The sequence below is a fragment of the Catharus ustulatus genome, chromosome 15 (genome assembly GCF_009819885.2).
Source record: "Catharus ustulatus isolate bCatUst1 chromosome 15, bCatUst1.pri.v2, whole genome shotgun sequence".
Classification (NCBI taxonomy): domain Eukaryota; kingdom Metazoa; phylum Chordata; class Aves; order Passeriformes; family Turdidae; genus Catharus; species Catharus ustulatus.
The window spans coordinates 17,962,763-17,983,691 of record NC_046235.1 but is presented as its reverse complement, the minus strand read 5'-3'; the positions used below and the strand labels follow the sequence as shown (position 1 = coordinate 17,983,691).

Here is a 20,929-nt window from a genome sequence, read left to right as displayed (position 1 = left end):
CAGCATTCCTCAAAACTGAAGGATTTGTGCTTTGGAGAATTGGGCAGCCCCTGGTTCCTGCTGCTGAAACCTCTTCCCAAGACAGCTCTTGTGCAGCTGTGACTCCCACCAGGGATCATCCACCACACCAACGACTTGTTAATGTAGGAAAAAAAAGACAAAAAGGGATTTTCCTTCTCCTTCCAGGCACATGCTGCAGCCTCCCAGGATGATTGTGGGGAAAGGCTTGAGTTCCAAGTTGAAAACACTTTTTCTGGTGCCTGAGGTGTTTCAATCAGCTGTGTTCCTACCACAGGCATTGACAACTTCTCTCTCAGTGCTTCTAAGCCTCAAAAAAATCCTCAACATGATCTCCAATAACTTTTGTGCAGCCTCACCGAGGGTTTCATCAATAACAACTGTGACAAAATCAGCTAGGGGCATAAACAAGGACGTGGAGAGAAGCAGAAGAACAAGCAGCAGCTCCATAACCCCAGTTCTGTCCCTAGACCAGGGAAAACTGGCCCAGAGCAGGGAAGGAGCTGCCCAGGGCAGCTTTTTCCAGTGCATTTTGAATTTTTTTTGTCCTTGCTCCTTGTTGCTTTCTGGATCTGAGCTACTCTTGCTGCTGTCCTGACCTTGAGGGAGATGTTTGTCACTTTAAAACCCTGCCAGAGCAGATGGGGAAGGGTTTGTAACTCTTCTGCATAGATATGATGGAAAATGCAGACTTTCCTCCCTGTGCCCAGCAGAAGGAGGGGAGAGGGGATGGTCCAAGGGTCACAGGGTTTGGCAGCAGCTCAGCTTGGATTGTTCCAGGCAGAGGCAGGGAGAGCAGCACACCCAGCAGATCACATTTGCAGCCTCTCCCCAGTGAAGCTTTTTGGGAAAATCGCAGCCAAGATGGGTCACAATAAAGGGAGGGACACAGGGATGAGAGCAGACAGAAAAACTCACATGGGGACATTTCACAGACACCTGACACGAAGGAGTGAAGGAAAAACAGCCAGGTACAGCTGAAACTGAGACCTCTGAGTGCTCAGTGAAACCTCAGATCCCAAAATGTGAAGGATCCTGAAGTGTCCAGGGTTGGACAGGAGTTGGAACAAGCTGGGCTAGTGCAGGGTGCCCGTGGGAGTGGGGGAAGAGCTGCAGGATCCCTTCCCACCCAAAGCATTGTGATTATCTCGTGGGATTATGTGATTCTGTCTCAGGGATGGTGCCAGCTCTGCCTCAGTGGCTGGGAGTTCTGCAGAGCAGATTGCAGCCTGAGCACAGCTCTGCCTCCCTGGGTGCCCAGCCCTCCCAGGGAACCTGGCTGAGGAAACTTCCAGATGGAGGGAGCAGAAACTGCCCTGAACTCCGCTGAAATCTGCTGCCTCCCTGAAATCTGTGTGCCTAATGAGGAATAAACAAAAGCACTGAAGGGAAAAGGGAGAGGGAACCCCCTGCCTGCCCCAAGTCTGCTGGGATAATTGCAGGTTTAGTGGGATCTGTGCAGGCTGCCCAGGATTTGGGGCTGCAGGGGAAGGGATGGGTCCCTGGGGGTGCTGTGGGGTTTTCTCTGTGTCCTGCCAGCCCTTGGCATCCCAGTTCCCAGCCAGGGAGGCTGTCACTGTGACCACCAGGATTTTCTCAGTCCTGGGATGAGCCCTGCTCCTTTCCCCTGCCCTTGTTCCAGAACCATTTTTGAGGGGGAAGCCAATTCCAGCCTTATCCCCCTTTTCTGGAGCTGCATGTCTGGAAGTGCCTGGCCCTGGAGCATTCCCATGGTGGCAGGAGCCTCTGAGGGAAGGGGAAGCCTCTGAGCTGTCAGGTTTAACCAACTTCAGCCAGGTCCAACCTGCCCTTGGACACTTCCAGGGATCCAGGGCATCCCCACCCTCACAGGGAAGAATTTTCCCCAGTATCCAAACTCTCTGTATCCTGCTTTTCTCTGTGTGAGACCCTGCAGTGCTGTACCCTCATCCTTGGAGTGAGAACAACCATCCCAAAGTGCAGAATCCCTGTTAGCCAGAGAATCCTGCAGCCAGAGCCCACTCCCAGTGTCCTGTCAGGCATCCCCATTCCCCTGGGGCTGCTGCCTCCACCCCACAAAGGTTCAGCCATAAATAAAGGAGGAGTTCCAGTGGGTTGCAATAAACAGTGAACACACAGAGCTGCAGTAATAAAAGAAGGGACTTACAGAGCATGGTCATGGCTAGACAGGAGCTGGTCTGCTGCAGAAGAGCAGGAGGAGCTTGGAGACAGAGGAACAGCCACTTTTAGTGCAGGAAGGAGCAAAGACAGACACAGTGAGGAGTTAAGGGGGAAAAAGGAAAAAACACAGCGCTGGTTAATTGGGAAACAGCCCCACATCAAACACTGAGCAGTCAATGGCATCACTCAGAGCTACACCCCAAACCTCCCACTGAAAGGAGCCTGATTTTCACTCAGAACCATCTGAGCCATCAGCTGGAGGCCTTTTCTCCATAAAACATTTTGGGAATCATTCTGCTTTCCAAGAAAATCCTTTCCCTATCTCCCCATAGGGTTTTAGGCAGGAATTCTCTGCTGAGCCTGTTTTCCAAAACTCTTCAGTACTGCTCTGGAAGGGATTTGGGAGCTGGGTGTTGCCTTCATTCCATGAATCCCAACCACCCCTGTGGGCTGAGGATCGTCTCTGGAGGAAACCACACCTGGCTCTAAAACCAAAGTCCAGGGAGTTGTAACTTGATTTGTCCCCATGATTTTAGCAGCCATGCTCACTGCTAAAAAATTCTGATTTGTGGAGGCAATGCAGAGCTGCTGGATACCCCTGGCTGCTGATCCTGGAGTCTTTTGACAGTGCTGGAAATGCTGGGCTGGGTTTTAAAGAAGAGATGAGCTCCCTGAGTGTGCAGTGCAGGACAGCAGCTACCACTGAATCCTTACCTAAGCTGGAACTATACCTGGCTGCAAGGATGAGCTTCAAAATCCCTCTGTGGGCTGCTGGTTTGTCAGCAATGCCCTGAAATGTAACAGGGAATTCCAGGGGTTCCTAAAACACTGAGCAGCTGCAACCCCTCCCTCATCTTGAGCCTGAAACAGTGGAAAAGGAAATTCTCATATAAAACAGCACTCCTGGATTGGAAGAAATCAAATTTTGAGCATCTGCAGTTCCTCAGAGTTAAACAGCTTTCCTTATGTCATGAGAGGATCATGGAGAATTGTCCCTTAATGCAGCTGAGTGTGGAACAGGAGCTTGGAACCCCTGTGTGTGTCCTGTGCCTGCATGAGGGAGGAGAGAAGGGCAGGGAGCTCCAGGAGAGCCCAGCAGCCTGTGCTGCCCAGCTATTCATTATGGGACACAAGAATTCCAAGGTGAGCAGACACAATTTTACAGCCAAATCTTCCCAGGCTAACATGTGTGAAGCCATGGGGGGAAAGAGGGTTTTAAGGAAATTAATTTAGCTTGCAGCTTGTTTTAAAGGATTTTATGGGCTTGTTTTACAATTTATCAAGGACAAAGATCCTTTCAAAACTAGAAGAATTGGTTTGTCACTGAAGTGCATCATTCATTTCCCTGGGCTCTGTGAGCTGCTGTTTTATGGGAAGCTGTGGAATATCCTGAGTTCCCACAGGATCATCCAGGCCAACCCTGCCCTGCACAGCCCCAGCAATCCCAGCCTGAATTCCCTGGCTGTGCTGTCCATGTCCATGTCCATTCCCTGGGGAGCCTGGGCAGTGCCCAGCACCCTCTGGTGGAAGAACAATCCCTGAAATCCATCCCAAATCCCCCTGGCACAGCTCCAGCCCTTCCCTGGCTGCTGTCCCTGTCACAGCAGCAGAGATCCTGATTTTCCCCGCTCCCCCTGTGCCCAAGGATGGATTTCCAGGGATGCCCAGGGGCTGCAGGAGGCGGATGGGACACTCCTGCAGGATAAATCACTCCCACCTTCCCCAGTGGCAGCTCCAGAGCCGTGCAGGCTCTGTGGAACTCAGCTCTTTGAAGATCTCCTGGCAGCACTTGTGGAAGTGTCACTCCTAATTGCTTTCCTGCCTGTGGAGCAGTTGCTTTGTGCAGGTCTTGTCTCCAATGTTAGGTGCCAGTGTTATGAAGTGCTTTCAGTGCTAATAAATACCAGCCCTGGTGCTATAAAAGCCTGTCACAAAAGCAGCAGAGGGCATGAATCTCCCTGAATGCATTAATGTGCCTTTAATATATCAGTGGGAACTGGGGCTGTTCCTGTGCACTGACAGATCAATCAGGGATAAAGTTACTCATAGATAACATTAATATGAGGCACAACCAGTTTCTTGATTTTTCTTTTCCTTTGTACCTGGGTTTGCCTGTTTGGCTCTGCCCTGTTTCATGGAGCTTTGCAAAGGGACAAATCCATGTTGTTTCCTTCAATTTTAAATCAATCTCCACAATATATTACTGTGCATTGCACTTAAACTGATGTTTATGTGTTTTTCCAGAAGTGGCTCCACTTCAGTGGTGGAAAAAGCACTGCCAGGAGTCAGAGCTTGGGAGGTTAAAGGAATTGTCAGACTTCATTTTGAGAGAGAAAATGATTTCAGAGCAGGAAAACGCTCCTGTGTGGATGTCACATCGTTTGGGCTGCTAAATATAAAAATATAAAAATAAAATATAAAAATAAAAAATAGAAGGGGCTGCTCAGGGAGGTTTGGATCCCCATCTCTGGGGGTGTCCAAGGCACTCGGTGCTCTGGGGACAAGCTGGGGATGTGGCACAGCTTGGATTCAGTGATCCTGGAGGGCTTTCCCAGCCTCAGCAATTCCACAATAGCACAAACACTTCACAAATAAAGCACAAAGCTCTTTAGTGCCACGTGCTCCGACTTCCTGAAGTGCTTTGACGGCTCAGTGGAATGACACAAATTAACAGCCTCATTAACAACCCTTCTGCCAAATCTTCAGGAACATCTCTGAAAGCCTGGCAGTGACAGTGTCAGACACAATCCACACTCCAGGGACGTGATTGACTTTGAAACCACTGCCAAGGCAGGCTGAACGAAGCCAGATGGGAATCCTGACTTCTCAGAGGGGAAACAGCAGCAGAGAGAGGGAGGAATTCCAGAGGAGCCTCAGCAATTCCCATCCCCAGCCCAGCACTGCCAGGAAAAGTCACCCAGCCAAGTCTGTCCCAAGGATTCTGTGCAAAACTCATTTCAGACCTGTGCCTGGAACGTGTCTGTGCCTTCTGGAATCCAATTTAAGAGCAGGAGTCCCTGAGGAGCTCCCAAACTGCCTCCTAAATCTGGTTACCTGCATTTTAAAATGCTCTTTCCTCTGGTCTGCCATGGCCACAGAACAGAAGGACTAATGCAGAGGGACTGGAAATCATCAGCTCATGCAGGACCAGCCTTAATCAGCTGGACTTGACAGGGATGGAATATTGGCAGGGCAGGATGCAATCCCCACATTTCCACAGCCAAAGAACTTTGCTGATGGCAAACCCAAATCCAGCCTGGCTCTGGATCCCTCCCAGGCCAGGTCACCCATCCAGGGTGCACTGAGCAGCACGTGGATCACCTCTGCTACACCAAATAAACCAAACCAAACCCTCCAAACACCAATTCTCTGTTCTGAAATGGAACATGGGAGGTGGAAAGATGCTCAGAGCTGCCCAAGGGCTGGGATCTCAGGTGGGTGAGCACCGCAGGCAAGGGGAGGGACCCCAAAATGGCAAATTGTTAAAAAGCAATCAAATCACAACAGATGTGCTGAAAGTCCTTGACACCTTCCTGGAAATACCCAGTTTATCTCGGGAATAACAAGATTTTCTCTCCCACACACACTCCAAAAGCCTTAAAAGCAATTTTAAAGCAGCAACAGGGAAGCTTTTCCACATTGTGAGTTTACAATGGCGTGGTGCACACAATGCTTAAAGAAATTCTCCTCTAGCAATCAGAAAGGAAGAGAATTATTGAAAAGAAGAACAAAGAAGTGAACCTAAAATTAAAATGCACTTACATAATTAGCTCTGAGTTGGAGATACTACTGCCCCGAGGAAGAACAGAACATGACAATAATTGCTGAGGTTTCTATAGAGTTTCTAACCCTAAGGCATGTGGAGCTCTTTGCACCTGCTGATTTGCACTGTCTGAGAACACTTTGCTGATAAACCAAATTAATCTCTGGAGAGGAGGGAACCAACCCCAACACATTCAAAGGTCAGTTGGAACAGAAGGCAAGTAGGTGGAGAGCAAATTTCTATCCATAATAGAGTTTATTCAGGTACCAAAATTAATTTTAAACCTTGTTTTGGACCTCTGGAATGAGTGGAGAGGCAAAGGACTGGAGTTGGATTCAATATGTGCTGTGTTATGAGGGATGTCTGTGTTTTATCTAAATGCACTTGTTTAAGTTGCACTCCATTATTTAATTAATATTATTTCCCGTTTAAGTGGGAAGTTTCCAGCAGGGCTGGGCTTTGCAGTGTGCCAGGAGGGGCTGCCAGGCATTCCAGCTGCAGGGAATGTGGGGCTGTGGCCAGCAGGGCTCTGCTCTGGGCCATGGATCCCAAATTCCAGCCCCACCAAACACCACTGCCTCCATTTCCCAAGGCACAAACCATGCAGACAAAGATTTAATGGCATTTCAGTCATTGCAAAGCTCCAGGTGCCCTGCAGAGCCTCAGCTCCTCCACCAGACACAAATTAATGCAGAACTTCTGATCCTGAATATTGTATTAGGCCAAATAACAAAAATGGGTGTAATCTCTTTTTCCAACATCCAGGCACATTGAAAAAGATGATCCTTCAAAAATTGAAGGAAAGTCTGGTATTTTAAAACTTGAATCCCCTCTCTGCTTTGTAGGAAATAAGAGAAATGTCTTGATTTCACTCAGCACAATTACAAGAAGCTTTTCTCTTACCAAAGCTCTGTTCCCTCCTGTGAGGCATTTTTGGAGCTGGGACAAAACTTCAGCAGGGTCCTGCTTTTTGGGGAGCAGGGTTTGGGGGAAGGAGGCTCCTCTGACACTGGGGAGAGCTTGGGCTTTGAGGAGCACCCACATTCCTGGAGCTGAGGGCTCCTCTGCCCTGGGATCCTGCAGCAGATCCCAAATCTCCCCTGACTCACCCAAACGTGTCTGAGGGAGCTCTGGTGCTCACAGCTCCCTGTGCCCTGCTCAGGGAATGTCACATCAAGGCTGGAAAACCACACCAGGGAAGCTGGAACATAAGTTTGGCTGTAAATGTTGGCAAAGCTTCATTAAAAAATTAAGAAAGCTCCTCCAAGAAATGACAAAACTTTTTGTTGTTGTTGTTGTTATTGAGTCTAATCATCCCCCGTGTTTTTAGAATCCCTTTCCAGGTTGGCAGCTAATGAAATTTAGGTGAAAACCAAATTACCTCTTGACTATTTAACAATATTAGCATTTCCAGGCAGCAATCAGATCCCCAAGCCTGGCCTTGGTCTGGAGCCACTTCTGGCACAGGGAGCTGATCCCTGAACTGAAACCTCTGGAGTGGAAAACACATCTTGAGCAACCCCTGGCTGCCCTGCCCTGGGCAAAACAAATGAAATATCACTGAAATCACCATTTTTAAATGCTCATCATTTGCTGTGTTTCTCAAGCTTTTGCTCAGGAATTTCCAAAAAAATAATTTAGTGGGAATGTGCTTTATCAGCACCTTGGTAAGGGAAAAAGATCTTCTCTCTTGGTGCCATAAATAAAGGAGCTGCTGGGGAAGGGACAGGGACCACCCTGTGCTGTGGGGGAATCCTGGCTGAGAGCCACACATCCCAAACCACTCAAAAAACACCCCAAACCATCTAAAAACATCCTAAATCATTCAAAAAGCTACCACAAACCATCTAAAAAACATCTCAAGCCATTCAAAAAACATCTCAAATCATCCAGAAAACATCCCAAACCATCCAGAAAACATCCCAAACCATGCAAAAACCATCCCAAACCATTCAAAAACCAGCACAAACCAAACACCCAAACCATTCAGTGGTTCCAGGATTCTATGATCACTCATCCTTTTGCTCCACAGCAGCTCTGAGCTCTTTCCTACAACCAGCAGGGATTTATTTTTATTCCAGTGGATCCATGGAGCTGTTAAACCTCTAAAAACTGGAGCTCTGAGTTGCTGCACTCCTGTTCCAGGGGCAGCAGGGAACCCTGGGGCTCACTGCAGTTCCAACCCCAAGGTGCTTGTTTCTGGCTTTTCCCACTTTGTTTCTTTCAAGAGAAAAATCAGGATGTGTTTTCCTCTGGAGAAATCCAATTGACATTTGGAGAAGACCTCTCAGTGCTGGAAAACGAGTGGTAAATAAACCTCTCACCAGAGCTTTCCCTGAAGAGACCAGTGCAGTGCTCTGAGCACTTCTGAGAGGAAATGGGAGCACAGCAGAGTGACCTCCCTGACCCAGATGTTCCAGAATTTGTCTGCTCTGATCATTGCTCAGATTATTTCACCCAAAGTCATCTTTCTTTGCTGTGGCCAAATTTCCCAACTTGTTTTATCCAGGAATTCCAGCAATGCTGAGCTGGCTCCCCATCCACTTGTGCTCTACAAGAGTTCAGTGATTCATGGGGGCAGGAGTTTGTTGGTTTGTGTTGAATAAATATCTACTCATGACAGAAGAAATGCAAACAATCTGCCTCAAGGGGAACACAGCATTTTTTGGATGATTTTGGTTTTTCTCAGTCTGGTGTTGCACAGAGCCCTGAACACCCAGAAATCCCCATCTATTTACAGTTCATTATTGTGCTAATTTTTGTTAGAGCTGAGTTCAACACAAGGTCTGTTCCTCCTGCCACTGCTCTCCCTGCCAGGGGACAAAAAGCTGCTGTAAAATCCCACTGGTACAACTCCATCTGCAGAAACTTTTGGCCGGGAAGAAGCAACTTTGAGGTTGGAAAAGTGTCTGATCCTGCTGCAGCCCCCGTGGAGCTCCCAGGGGAGCTCCTATCCAACTTCTGCCTCTCCCAGCTCTTTCCTGGGCACATCTCTGGAAAAGCTGCACATTCGTGTTCCCTGCAAACCCAGGCTGAGCCCCCTCAGGATTGCTTCTGCCCCATCCCTTTCTAAGCATTTCTACCACCAAGATATTGCAAAATGGAAACAATCCTGTACAAACGCCTCTTGCTGGTGGCTGCAGGCTCTGTGCAGCCCTGGGCTGATGCCTCAAGATTTAGTTTTTATATTTCCCAGACTCTACACTGTGTTAGGATATAACTCTGAACTCCACACAAAGTGTTCCAGGCTCTGTATTGGTGTGTGACTCTGAACTCCACACAAAGTGTTCCAGGCTCTGTATTGGTGTGTGACTCTGAACTCCACACAAAGTGTTCCAGGCTCTGTATTGGTGTGTGACTCTGAACTCCACACAAAGTGTTCCAGGCTCTGTGTTGGTGTGTGACTCTGAACTCCACACAAAGTGTTCCAGGCTCTGTATTGGTGTGTGACTCTGAACTCCACACAAAGTGTTCCAGGTTCTCTCCCAGCCCAGGCACACACAACAATCCTTTCCCAGCCCCAGAACCAAGGACACGCTGCAGCTCCAGCCCCAAAAAGTGCAAACAGGGAATTGAGGAGAGAATCTGGGAGGGTGGGACTGCAGAACCTGGGGTTGGAATTGGACAATGAACCCCAAGATGGAAACAGAACAAAACTGATAGAAGTGGGAAAACTCGTGACTCAAATCCATCTTGGCTCCACCTTGGGTGTAGGCCGGGCTCTTGCCCTGCCTCTCACACTGCCCAAGCTGAATCCTTTGAAGACCTTTTTAACAAATCCCTCCTTCATCCCTTGAACTGTGCCTCTCCTGTGCTCCATCACTCACCTCAGGACGTGCGTGGAGCCGTTGATGGTGGTGGTGGAGCAGGGCACGCTCTGGCCCAGGATGGAAGGCCTTCGGTAGCGCTCGTCGCCGCAGCACAGGATGATGAGGAAGGCACGTCTGAAAGCCTTGTTGAGGAAGGCGTAGAGGAAAGGGTTCAGGCCCGAGTTGATGTAGCCCAGCCACAGGAAGGCCGTCCACAGCTTGCCGGGCACTGTGTAGTTAATGAAGGGATCCACGATGTTGGTGACGAAGAACGGGGCCCAGCAGAGGCAGAAGCAGCCCATGATGATGCACAGGGTCTTGGCAGCCTTGGTCTCGGTTTTCATGCGGTGGGAGCTGTGCTGGTCCTGGAGGTGCTGCCGTGGCTCCTGGGGGTGTTTCTGTGGCTCCTGGAGGTGCTTTTGTGGCTCCTGGAGGTGCTTCTGTGGCTCCTGCAGGCTCTGCCGTGGCTCCTGCAAGTTCTGCTGTGACTCCTGGAGGTGCTTCTGTGGCTCCTGGAAGTTCTTCCGTGGCTCCTGCAGGTTCTGCCATGGCTCCTGCAGGCTCTGCCGTGGCTCCTGCAGGCTCTGCCGTGGTTCCTGGAAGTTCTGCCGTGTCTCCTGGAAGTTCTGCCGTGGCTCCTGCAGGTTCTGCCGTGGCTCCTGGGGGTTCCCCGCGCGCTGCAGCAGCCGGATCTGCCGCGCGTGTGCCCGCGCCGTCACGTAGATGCGGTGGTAGGCCAGCACCATCAGCAGGAAGGGGATGTAAAAAGCCACCACGGAGCAGGTGATGGCGTAGGGTTTGTTCACCATGAAGATGCAGTAGGTGGAGTTGGAGGCTTTGTTGAATTGTCTTTGCTGGATCTGGCGTTCGGAGGGGAGGGTGAGGCGAGGAAGGAGGGATAAAGTGGGAATCAGAGAATGGGAGGGACCTCAAAGATGATCTCATGTCATGGGCTGGGACACCTTCCACTAGAGCAGGTGCTCCAAGCCCCATCCAGCCATCCTTGGACACCTCCACAACCTCTCTGTGCCAGGGCCTCGCTGCTCTGGTTTAGTTTGAATTTTCTGGCTAATGCACTAATTTCGTCCATTCACAAAAAAAAGTTTTCTTAAAAAAACCCCTCTAAGTGTGCCCTCCTCCCAAGTGCTTTCAGTACATAACCAACACACCCTCACAGGGAATTTTTTCCCAATATCCCACCTAACCCTGCCCTCTGGCAGTGTGCAGCCATTCCCTTGCCCTGCCACTCCAAGCTCTTGTTTATTCTACCAAGAAAATAATCCTGCCTCTTATTGAAGCGAGAGCTGCAAAGGCCAAGGGGACCAAGGACTGCTGAGGTGTTTCAGGGGCCAGCTGGGGCTTGGCCTTTTTTTCCAAGGACTCCTGACTGAACTGAGAGTGAATTTTGGTAAAATCCTCTCCCAGGCCACCACTGTCTTGTGTCAGCCCTTCCAGGACAGAACCACTTCAACCCCCCTTAAAGAAATCCAGAAATTCAACATCCCCTTTGCGCTGGGAACAGAAAATTTCTCCTTTTTTCCCTTTCCCTGAAAAATTGCTTTTTAAAGAACACCCAGCACATTGGATTGTCCCTCCTTGGCTACTCACCAGATCAATGATGCCAATGCTATTCCAGCCTTGCATGATAGGGAGGAAGGAAATGAAGGTTGGGATGACCCAGCAGCCTCCCAGCATCACAGCGATGCGCAGCGGCGTCATCTTGTTCCTGTACACCAGGGGCTGGCAGCAGATGGCATAGTACCTGCAGGGCAAAAGTGGCAAAAATGGCACTGAAACAGTCAGAGGACACTTCCAAGCCTTCTACAAATTAAATTCTGTTTCTCCTGCTGTTTCTCCTGCCTTTCAAAACAGAGGGAAAATAGGAGTCTGTAGCCTGCTTCCATTGGGCCTCTACGCAGGAATTTGGGATTTTTCCACAGTGGTTTGCAAGGAAAAGCCAAAGTTTTCTGCTTTCCAGCCAGGAGAATGAGGCACAGGTAAATGCTGTGGGTTGTCTGAGGTGGCAGGGAAAGGGAGAGATTCCATATTCAGCCCCTGAGGATGTCCCCACCCTCCAAGGAACATCCCTTCCCTCCTTCCTTCCTTCCTTCCTTCCTTCCTTCCTTCCTTCCTTGGCTGAATTTCCTACCTGCACTGGATATTTATTTTGACAAGGCTGCAAAAGCTGTTACCACAAATCAACAAAGTCTCCCAAAGCTGTGAAAATGTCAGTAAAATGAAGTGTGTTTTTCCATTTCCCAGGAATCCACCTCTTTTCTAGCTGGGCTTTAACCTTCCCAAGGACAGAGCAAAGGTGTCAGGGGATGTGTCCTGAACTCTCCTTCCTCCTCCTGACCCACTCAAAATACCCCAAGTACAACAGCTCCCTGCTCTTAAAATATTTAGGACCTAAAAATGTCTTCTCAAAGAGATAAAAAAATCAAATTTTCTGTTTGTTTGATCCCTGTGCCACCCCCTGCAGGTGGATCTCTCCATCAGGAAGGGCTAGCAACCCTAAAACTGGAAATCTCTGGCTCTGAAATGATTATTTGTTTTTAAGAAGATCAGATCAGATCAGCAAATACCAAATTGCAGACTTTCCGTGGTCCTGACCTGACAATCAGTCTCAGGTTCCCAATAAAATATTTTTTGCTCTTCAGATTTTTAGATTTCAGCACACTCTGTAAAAATTTTTATGAGTTCAGCAGAACCATGAATTAGAGGAAGTAAATTAGCAAGGACGTGTGTGTATTAAAGAGCTACTCTTTGAGATTTGAGTGGGAACCAAGAGCTCTGTCCTAAACAGGCACAAAAATATAAGAATTTCCATTTTTTCCTAAGACTTTTTTTTTTTTAAAGTCATGTGGAGTCAACTGAATTGCTTTATTTTGATAAAACCAGATGATATATTCCACACAGAGGCTTGAAATAATATCAAAGTGTCAAAAGAAAACATTTCTTAAAAGTCTCTTTGAAACAAGATTCAAAATGTCACAGGGGAAAAACGCTGAAACAGGCATTCAACTACTGCAATTTGATAATTCCTCCATTCCCCTCTGCTTTCCTGTGTGCATGAAAAATCAGCCTGTTCCTCTGGAAAGCTGCACTTCCAAAAAATAATTGGATCTGCCAGGAGCTGCTCTTTCAGACCTGTGGGTGAAAAGTTCCCCTCGTGGAGCTCCAACTCCCCTTAGGCTGATCCCTGTCCCAGGAAATTAATTTCGAATTGCAACAGGAATTTACTGGGACAGAGGGAGCTTCCCTTGGCATCAGAGCTGCTCCCCTGACTCTCAGCACAAAGGATCTATATTAAAAATATATATTTAAACTATTTAATTGTTTCTTATTTCAAAGTCATCCACTGAAAGTGCTGGACATCAAAGCCAAGTCACGAGAGACTCCATTTCTTTGCAGAAAGGACAAAAGAAGAAATCCAATAAATAAAAGGATAAAACCAGCCAAGACAGCAGCTACCCTTTGACAAGTTGGATAAGCAAACAGGAAGAGAAAACCACTGCACACTGCTAATTAACTACAGCAGGAAAACAATTCTTGCCAGCAGTTTGAGTGATCACATTTCTCTGCTCCTCTCTCTGCTGCAGCTGAAAGAATTGCACTGAATTGTTCCTGCTATTAGAGGCCATTAGAGTAAAAATTATGCCTGTAAAAATGACACCTTAAGCTCCCATTTTTCTTCCCTCCCAGTGATTCAGCAGCAATTTTCCTCCACTTTCACGTCAAAAGATTTTATTTTATTTCATTTTCGCTGCTGCTACCAGAAGTTCTCCCGTGCTCAGAGTCGAGCTGGGCTCCTCCTGTCACAGTTTTGGGTGACAAAGTGCCCTGAGCAGGTGTGGGTGACAATTGTGTGATGGGGAGGGAGGCAGAGGAGCACAGCACCCCCTTCTCCAGAGCCCAGCAGGGTTCCCATCCCAGCAATCAGCTCCCAGACAGCTGAGGGTGCCACCAGAAGCCCTGGAAGTCCCAGTTCCTGCAGGAGATGAGGATTTGATCCATGTGCTGAGCATTTAAGCAGCTATTTATTCACTGGGAGAACAGTAATTCTACCTGTGAGACTATCAATAGTTTTAGTCAGAGGCTGGAATAGACAAGCTCTGTATTTGTGCTTCATTTCAAGCCAGAATTGTTTTGCTGGGCTCCCCAGGAATATCTGCTATGTGCTGCTGTGGCAGTGTGATGGATGAACAGAAAATGCAATACATACACATGATTAATGCCATGTCCAGGCCCAATTAAATATTAATTCTCTCTATTATCAGTCAAGTCCCTTGCAAATGCTCACTTCCCTGCTCCCCACAGCAGAGCAGCTGATGTGAAACCTCCTCTCCTCTGCGATGACATTCTCCACTGAAAGGGAAACACAGGAATCCCTTCCTGGAGCTGCAGCTCTCCCAGTAAAGCAAAGGTTATTGTAATACTTCTCCTTTTCCTGATCAGACATTTGCCACAGGAATGAATCATGTGCTAACATTTGATTATGGATGAAAAGAAGAAATCCATCATTTCTCTGGCCTTATGGCTCTTCTGGCCACTGCAGAAAGCACAGAACCACAGGGAAGGGATTTGGGAAGGGACCTTAAAGATAATTTAATTCCACCCCAGCCATGGGCAGGGACACCTTCCACTGTCCAAGGCTTGGACACTTCCAGGGATCCACAGCCAGGAATTCCTTCCCAAACCCCACCTAGCCCTGCCCTCTGCCAATGTGCAGCCATTCCCTTGTCCTGGCACTCTGTTTCCATCTTCCCAAGGTCCCAGTTGGGAACCAGGGCAGTTCCACACCCTGACAGCAGCACAGCCCAGCTGTGGGCCATGGCAAGGAAATATTTATTTATCTAAACACCTCTGGCTGTGGAAAAGCTGCCCTGGAGCTCTCAGCTCCTGCCCAAGCCCTGCTGATGCTCTGACCACACCCCTGCTCCTTCCTTGCCTCCTGGGCACTACAGAAACAGAATTATTGAGCTGCAGGAGATCATACCTTACCCTTGGAAAAAACTTAAAGCATTAAGAAATTAAAATTTGGAGCTGGGAGCCTGTAGGCACCACCCTGCAAGGAGCTCTTTAGCAGACAGACAAATCCACCCCCAGCCTTATGAACAGCCTGGCTCTGGGGGTGGCCCACACCTCGAAGCTTTTGGTGTCATGTGCAGATGTAAAATGATGTACATAGCATATGCTGGATCATCACTGGGGCCAGGATGAGACACAGAACACTCACTGAGCACTCACACTGAGTAATATCTCACCCCCCTTAAATCATCTAGGAAAAAAGAAGCCAAAAGACAGAAAAATTGGAAAAAAAAGAAGCCAAAAGACAGGAAAACTGAAAAAAAAAAAAGAAGACCAAAGGATGGGAAAACAGTGGGTGCTGCTGGCTGTCTCCCAAAGTTAGGGTGCAAGAGCCAAGCCCTCTGTCACTGGGAGGTCACTGTCCTTGTCCTTGTCCCTCAGGGAATCCAGAGTCTCCAGCTGAGCCCTGACCAAGTGATGAACTTAAGGAGCCACAATTTCAATTTATTTGTGCCTGTGGGAAATGAATCCAACATTACTGTTGCTGATATCTCAGTGAAAACAGGTTCTGGCCTCTGTGGAACCAGATTTTAACTTTTTTTTGGAAAGAACAGCTCTTTCTATTTTTCTTTTTTCCACTGAGCAAATAAGCTTTGGGCTCTCATTGTGCCAAAGAAAACAAAGTTCTGCACCGTTGGTCCAGAAAAAGAAAATGTCCTAAAATGATTATATCTAACAAAATTAAATTCTTATTAGAAAAACAACGGCCTGCTGGTGTTGAGATAATTACACTGAGAAAAATGCTAAAGAGAACAGTTAATTGGAGCTGGATAAATTTAGCAGGGAACACAAACAAATGCATGTTGCCAAATGGAGATGAGAGAGGGCTCCTCCGTGGTCCCTGTGAGGCTGAGGTGTGGGGAGGGTTATTGGCAGCAAGGGTGGCAAAATAAATGAAATATTTCTGGAGGCTTTGCAAAGATCAATAAAGGACAGAGCATCCCTCAGGCTGAGCTGTGGCCATCTGCTCTGGGATTTTCCTTAATGCTCTGGGACCTGGATTCTGCAAAGCCTGGCAGGGACAGCTCCAGGTTTGTGTCACCTCTCACACCTTGGGGACAGGCTCCAGCTTTTCCTGCTGCCTCTCTGCTCTCCCACCTGAGATCCAGGTGAAACAGGCACAGGAACTTACAGCCAGGGCAGAACTCCACAATTTGGGATTTGGGGCATTTAATCGGGCTGGAACCATTAATTACTGAGAGTTATCCAAAGTTTTAATCATTCTCCCAACTAAAAACCTCCTCATGGCCCTGCACAGCACAGGCATGTTCCACAGGGCACTGCTGGGGACAGCGGCTCCGTGCCAGCCTGGGACAGCGCCTGGGCACCCAACCATGGCCTGGGCATCCTCTGGGCACCCAACCATGGCCTGGGACAACCTCTGGGCACCCAACCACAGCCTGGGCACCCAACCATGGCCTGAGCACCCAACCATGGCCTGGGCATCCTCTGGGCACCCAACCACAGCCTGGGCACCCAACCATGGCCCGGGACAACAACTGGGCACGCAACCATGGCCTGGGCATCCTCTGGGCACCAAACCATGGCCTGGGCACCCTCTGGGCACTCAACCATGGCCTGGGATAACACCCTGGGCACCCAGCCATGGCCTGGGCACTCTCTGGGTACCCAACCATGGCCTGGGCAACCTCTGGGCACCCAACCATGGCCTGGGACAGGGCCTGGGCACCCAACCATGGCCTGGGCAACCTCTGGGCACCCAACCATGGCCTGGGCACCCAACCATGGCCTGGGACAGTGCCATGGGCACCCAGCCATGGCCTGGGCACCCTCTGGGCACCAACCATGGCCTGGGACAGGGCCTGGGCACCCAACCATGGCCTGGGTACTCTCTGGGCACCCAACCATGGCCTGGGCACCCAACCATGGCCTGGGACAGCGCCATGGGCACCCAGCCATGGCCTGGGCAACCTCTGGGCACCAACCCACAGCCTGGGCAGTCTCTGGGCACCGACCCATAGCCTGGGCAGTCTCTGGGCACTGACCCACAACCTGGGCAGTCTCTGGGCACTGACCCACAACCTGGGCAGTCTCTGGGCACCGACCCACAGCCTGGGCAGTCTCTGGGCACTGACCCACAACCTGGGCAGTCTCTGGGCACCGACCCACAGCCTGGGCAGTCTCTGGGCTCAGCCAGTCCCTCGTGATGCCGGCAATGGGGACGAGCAGGGAGTGCTGGAGCCCTGGCAGTGCCCAGTGTCCCCCAGGGCCAGCCCCGTGCTCTGGCACAGGGACAGGGCTGCTGGCCCAGGATGTCACCACAGGTCTTGGCAGCATTTCCAGCATCACCTCTCCCACAGGGCTGTGCTCGTTTGCTGCCTGCACGCTCCATTAACGGTAATTAATGTTTGCAAACAGCACAAGCAGCATCTGTCAGAGCTCTGCTCTGCTCCGACACTCTCAGGCTGCATCTGCCGGGCTTTAGGCCTGGCTTAGCAGGGATTTTGGGCTGGGCCTGAATGTAGGATCAGTTTGGGATCAAAGAAAACGCTCAGGGCTGGTTTGTGGTGTGCAACATCCCAGCAAACAGAGCACCCACAGGGACACAGCCTGGGGGGTGCAGGAAGCAGGGACAGGATGCTCCAGCTGCATCAAGAGGTGCCAGATGTGCCCCCAAGCCCACAGACATTTAGGAACCTGTTTGTCCCTCTGCTGTTTTCCCCACCCCACAAAAGACTTTGAGAAGTAATTGCATTGCAAATTGGACTGCAAATATTGGAGGAGAAAATTGCCTCTCCTGGCAGGTTGGCTCCATCAGAGCTTCTGGGTCTGTTTATCTGCAGGGCAATTATTTCTTATTGCACTGGCACAAAGAATGGACATGTATGCATAAAACATGCAATAAATAAATATTTCAAGGGTAAATATCTCTCATGTATTAGAATATCAAAGAGATGATGAACAAGCATAAGGCAGTGGCAGCAAACTTGGGATTCAGTGAGCCCTGAGATGCCTTTGCTACCTTGGAAAATCCCTTTTCCAGCTGAGACTGACAGAGGCTCTCTGCTGTACTTTTCTCCCCATGTCTGAGCAGTAAAATCAGTTTATAACGTGGTGATTTATCCAGATTTTCTCCAATGCCTTTGAGAATTCAACCTCAGTGCTTGTTTCCTTCTTTTCCAGAGGCAGCAGTGGAAGTAGGTACAAGGCATTATCAGATAAAAGTCTTTTCAAGCAACACTGTGAATATGTTGAAGGGAATGACTTTCCAAAGGGAGTCTTTAGGATTAGATTAACCACCCAGATACTTAAAAAAAACCTCTTAAAACTCACACCTGCATGGCCAGAAATAAAACAGAAGGCAGGAAATAAATCACAGAATAAATCCCAACTAGAAGCAGCACTCCCATAAATTCTGAATGGACACAAGAGCAAACAGCTGAAAAAATTGAATTAAGGCCTGGGAAGGAAGTGCTGCCCCTGCAGCCCAGGCTGGGATCGATGCTGGGCTGAGTCATCCTTCCCTCCACAAAATCCTCTCATTCATCCACCTGCTCTGCCCTTTTGGGGCCATCCACCACCTTCTCCTCCTCTATTCTGGTGTTCAGTCAGTCCTCACTGAGGAAAAAAACAACCCCAAACCGACTAAAAACTATCAGAGAAATTCAAGTTTCTGCCAGGAGCTTTTAACGCCAAGCCAAGGCTGTCCCAGGATCTTGGGGACAGGTGGGGACAGGCAGCAGGACAGGAGCTCAGGACATGGGGGACCCTCCTTTCTGTGCCCCTCACATGGGAGGTTCTCCATCCCCTGCTGCAAATCTCATTTTCCCTTCTCTCCACAACCCTCTCTCTTTAATTAAGAGCCTGGAGAATCAAACTCCAACATTCAGAGAGCGAGGTCACATCCAGAGCACGGTGCCCAACATCTGCTTTCCTGCTAATTGCCTCAGAGTGGCAATTTGTCAATGGCTTGAAGATAACGAGCACAATTCCCATTTGTGCTGCAGCCATCCAAAGTTGGAGATAAGGACAGGAGCTGTGGCTGTTGGATGGCAGCTTCTGTCTGCACACAAAACTGCCCTGCCTGCCACCCCTCAGCACTGCTGCCCATCAACACTGAGCTTAAGCAACTCTTTTTTGAAGTCTGGCTGCACTCAGACTCTCAAGATATTGAAATGCCACCTATTTAAATATCAGCTGTCACAATAACAGGAATAATTATGGTTATTTTGGCCCTGTTAGCAATAATAAGTAACAGTGTTTTTAAAGGTATTGAAATCTCCACACTGAGCTAAAAAAACCCCACAAAGCACAAATCCCACAAAAAAAAAACCAACCAGAAAAAAACCTCAATTAAAAAGCCCTCTAAATATTACCAAAATAGCCAAATGTTTTCTGCTAAGTGATTATCTTGTGAAAAATTCTTATAGACATTCTGCCATTTACCCTGAAATCTGCAGACAGCAATCCAACAGAATTGCTCTCCATAAATTGTTGAGGCTTTGGGTTTTATTTTTAGGTGGTAAGAAAAGTTGGAAAGAAAGGAAAGTTTTTAGGATCTCCCAGGAGATTTAGGCTGGAAAGGACCTTCAAGATTGTCCTGTACCCAATCCTCACCTTGTCCCCAGCCCAGAGCACTCAGTGCCACCTCCAGGGATGGGATCCAAACTTCCCTGGGCAGTTCCAATCCCTGAGCACCTTTCCATGGGGAAATTCCTGCTGTGTCCACCCTGAGCCTGCCCTGCCCAGCCTGGGTTCCCTCCCCTGCTGTCCCTGTTCCCTGGAGCAGAGAATATCTGGCAGAGGTCCCTCCCTCTGCCACAGCTCAGCTCCCACCTTTGGACACAGATTCCAGCTTGAATTTGGGTTTCATCTGCTCTACCACACTAAATGCTCCTCTCTAACACACTCCTCACTTTGTATGGACACAGCTCAGGTGTCTTTTTCTCCTCCAAAAGAAGGAACAGAACCACAGAACCACACCTGGCCAGTGCTGCCAGCAGAGCTGTGCACAGAACAACCCAGCTCCTCACCACAAATCTCATTCCACTCCAAATTCCTCTGCTCTGTCCTCTCCAAAAATCCCCCCTGGCAGAGATTTATTGCTCTGCCGTTCCAGGCAGGTCCAGCTTGGTTCCAAGAGAGCCCAGAGCACAGCAGGGACCTCAAGCAGTGTCCATACCTGTCCAGGGAGATGCAGCAGAGGTGCAGGATGGAGGCTGTGGTGAGCAGCACGTCCAGGGACGTCCTCACCAGGCAGAACATCTCCCCATAGACCCAGTTATCCTGAACCAGCTCCATGGCCCCAAAGGGCATCACCAGCACCGACACCAGCAGGTCAGCAAAGGCCAAGGAAACAATGAAATAGTTGGTCTTGATTTTCCTGCAAGGCAGAGAACAAAATCAGGGCGGGTTCAGTGCAGCAGCCTCCACACATGGAGAGAAATTCCGGCTTCAATTTGGGTTTAATCTGCTTTACCACACTAAAAGCTCCTCTCTAACACACTTCTCATTTAATATGGCCACCCCTCCTGGTTTTTAAAGTTAAATATCCACCATTTTCCTGGCCTAAATACATCTTTGTGCCCACCCAGAGGAGGCAAATGGATGCTCAGAGTCCTCTGCGTGTGGTTCAGCCTCACAGCTTGCACTGGAGACTCTGGGGTGGAGGAGGGAGATTTTATTTTAACTTGTAAATGGAGAAAATCCTTCCAGAAAGCACTGAGAATAATCTAGACTGAAGCTGTAATTTTAACTTGAAGAGTACTTTTTAAATCACAACAATAAAATAGAATTAAATCCATTACAAATCCCACGCAGCACACGAATAGAGGCTGTTAAATCTTAAATCTCTGCTCCTGAGGCTGGGCTGACACCTCCCAGGGTTAGAGACAGGAATTGTGCTTGTGACCCCTGAAATCATGGGCAGGATTTGCCAAGTTGTGCTGGTGCTGCACAATCACAACCAGACCTTGGTCTGGGTGCTGCTGATGAATTCCTTGGGAAATCTGAGATGGAGAAGGAGCAGAGGCCAAGCTGTTCCTCCAGGGAATTGCTGCTCAGCTGTGATTTTCACTCATTTGTCTGGATAAAAATCTTTACATTGAGAGCTTTTCTGCTTTTCACT

At 48.9% G+C, this 20,929-nt stretch overlaps 1 protein-coding gene across 5 annotated transcripts in view; it reads right to left on the bottom strand.

Annotated features, from left to right (window-relative positions):
• Positions 1–20,929, bottom strand: part of HTR4 (5-hydroxytryptamine receptor 4) — a 66,281-nt gene that overhangs the window by 10,865 nt on the left and 34,487 nt on the right. For 3 of the 5 annotated variants that reach the window (XR_004419484.1, XM_033072901.1, XM_033072902.1), the window contains exons 4-6: positions 19,985–20,185; positions 11,359–11,512; positions 9,769–10,610 (exon numbers count right to left, since the gene is read on the bottom strand). Coding sequence is in view for 3 of the 5 variants with exons in the window: in XM_033072901.1 (XP_032928792.1) it covers positions 9,769–10,610; positions 11,359–11,512; positions 19,985–20,185 (1,197 nt within the window). In the remaining 2 variants the exon portion in view is untranslated. Of the gene's footprint in view, positions 1–2,164; positions 2,241–9,768; positions 10,611–11,358; positions 11,513–19,984; positions 20,186–20,929 lie in introns of all 5 variants that reach the window. The other 2 variants (XR_004419483.1, XM_033072903.1) reach the window with 1 other exon arrangement.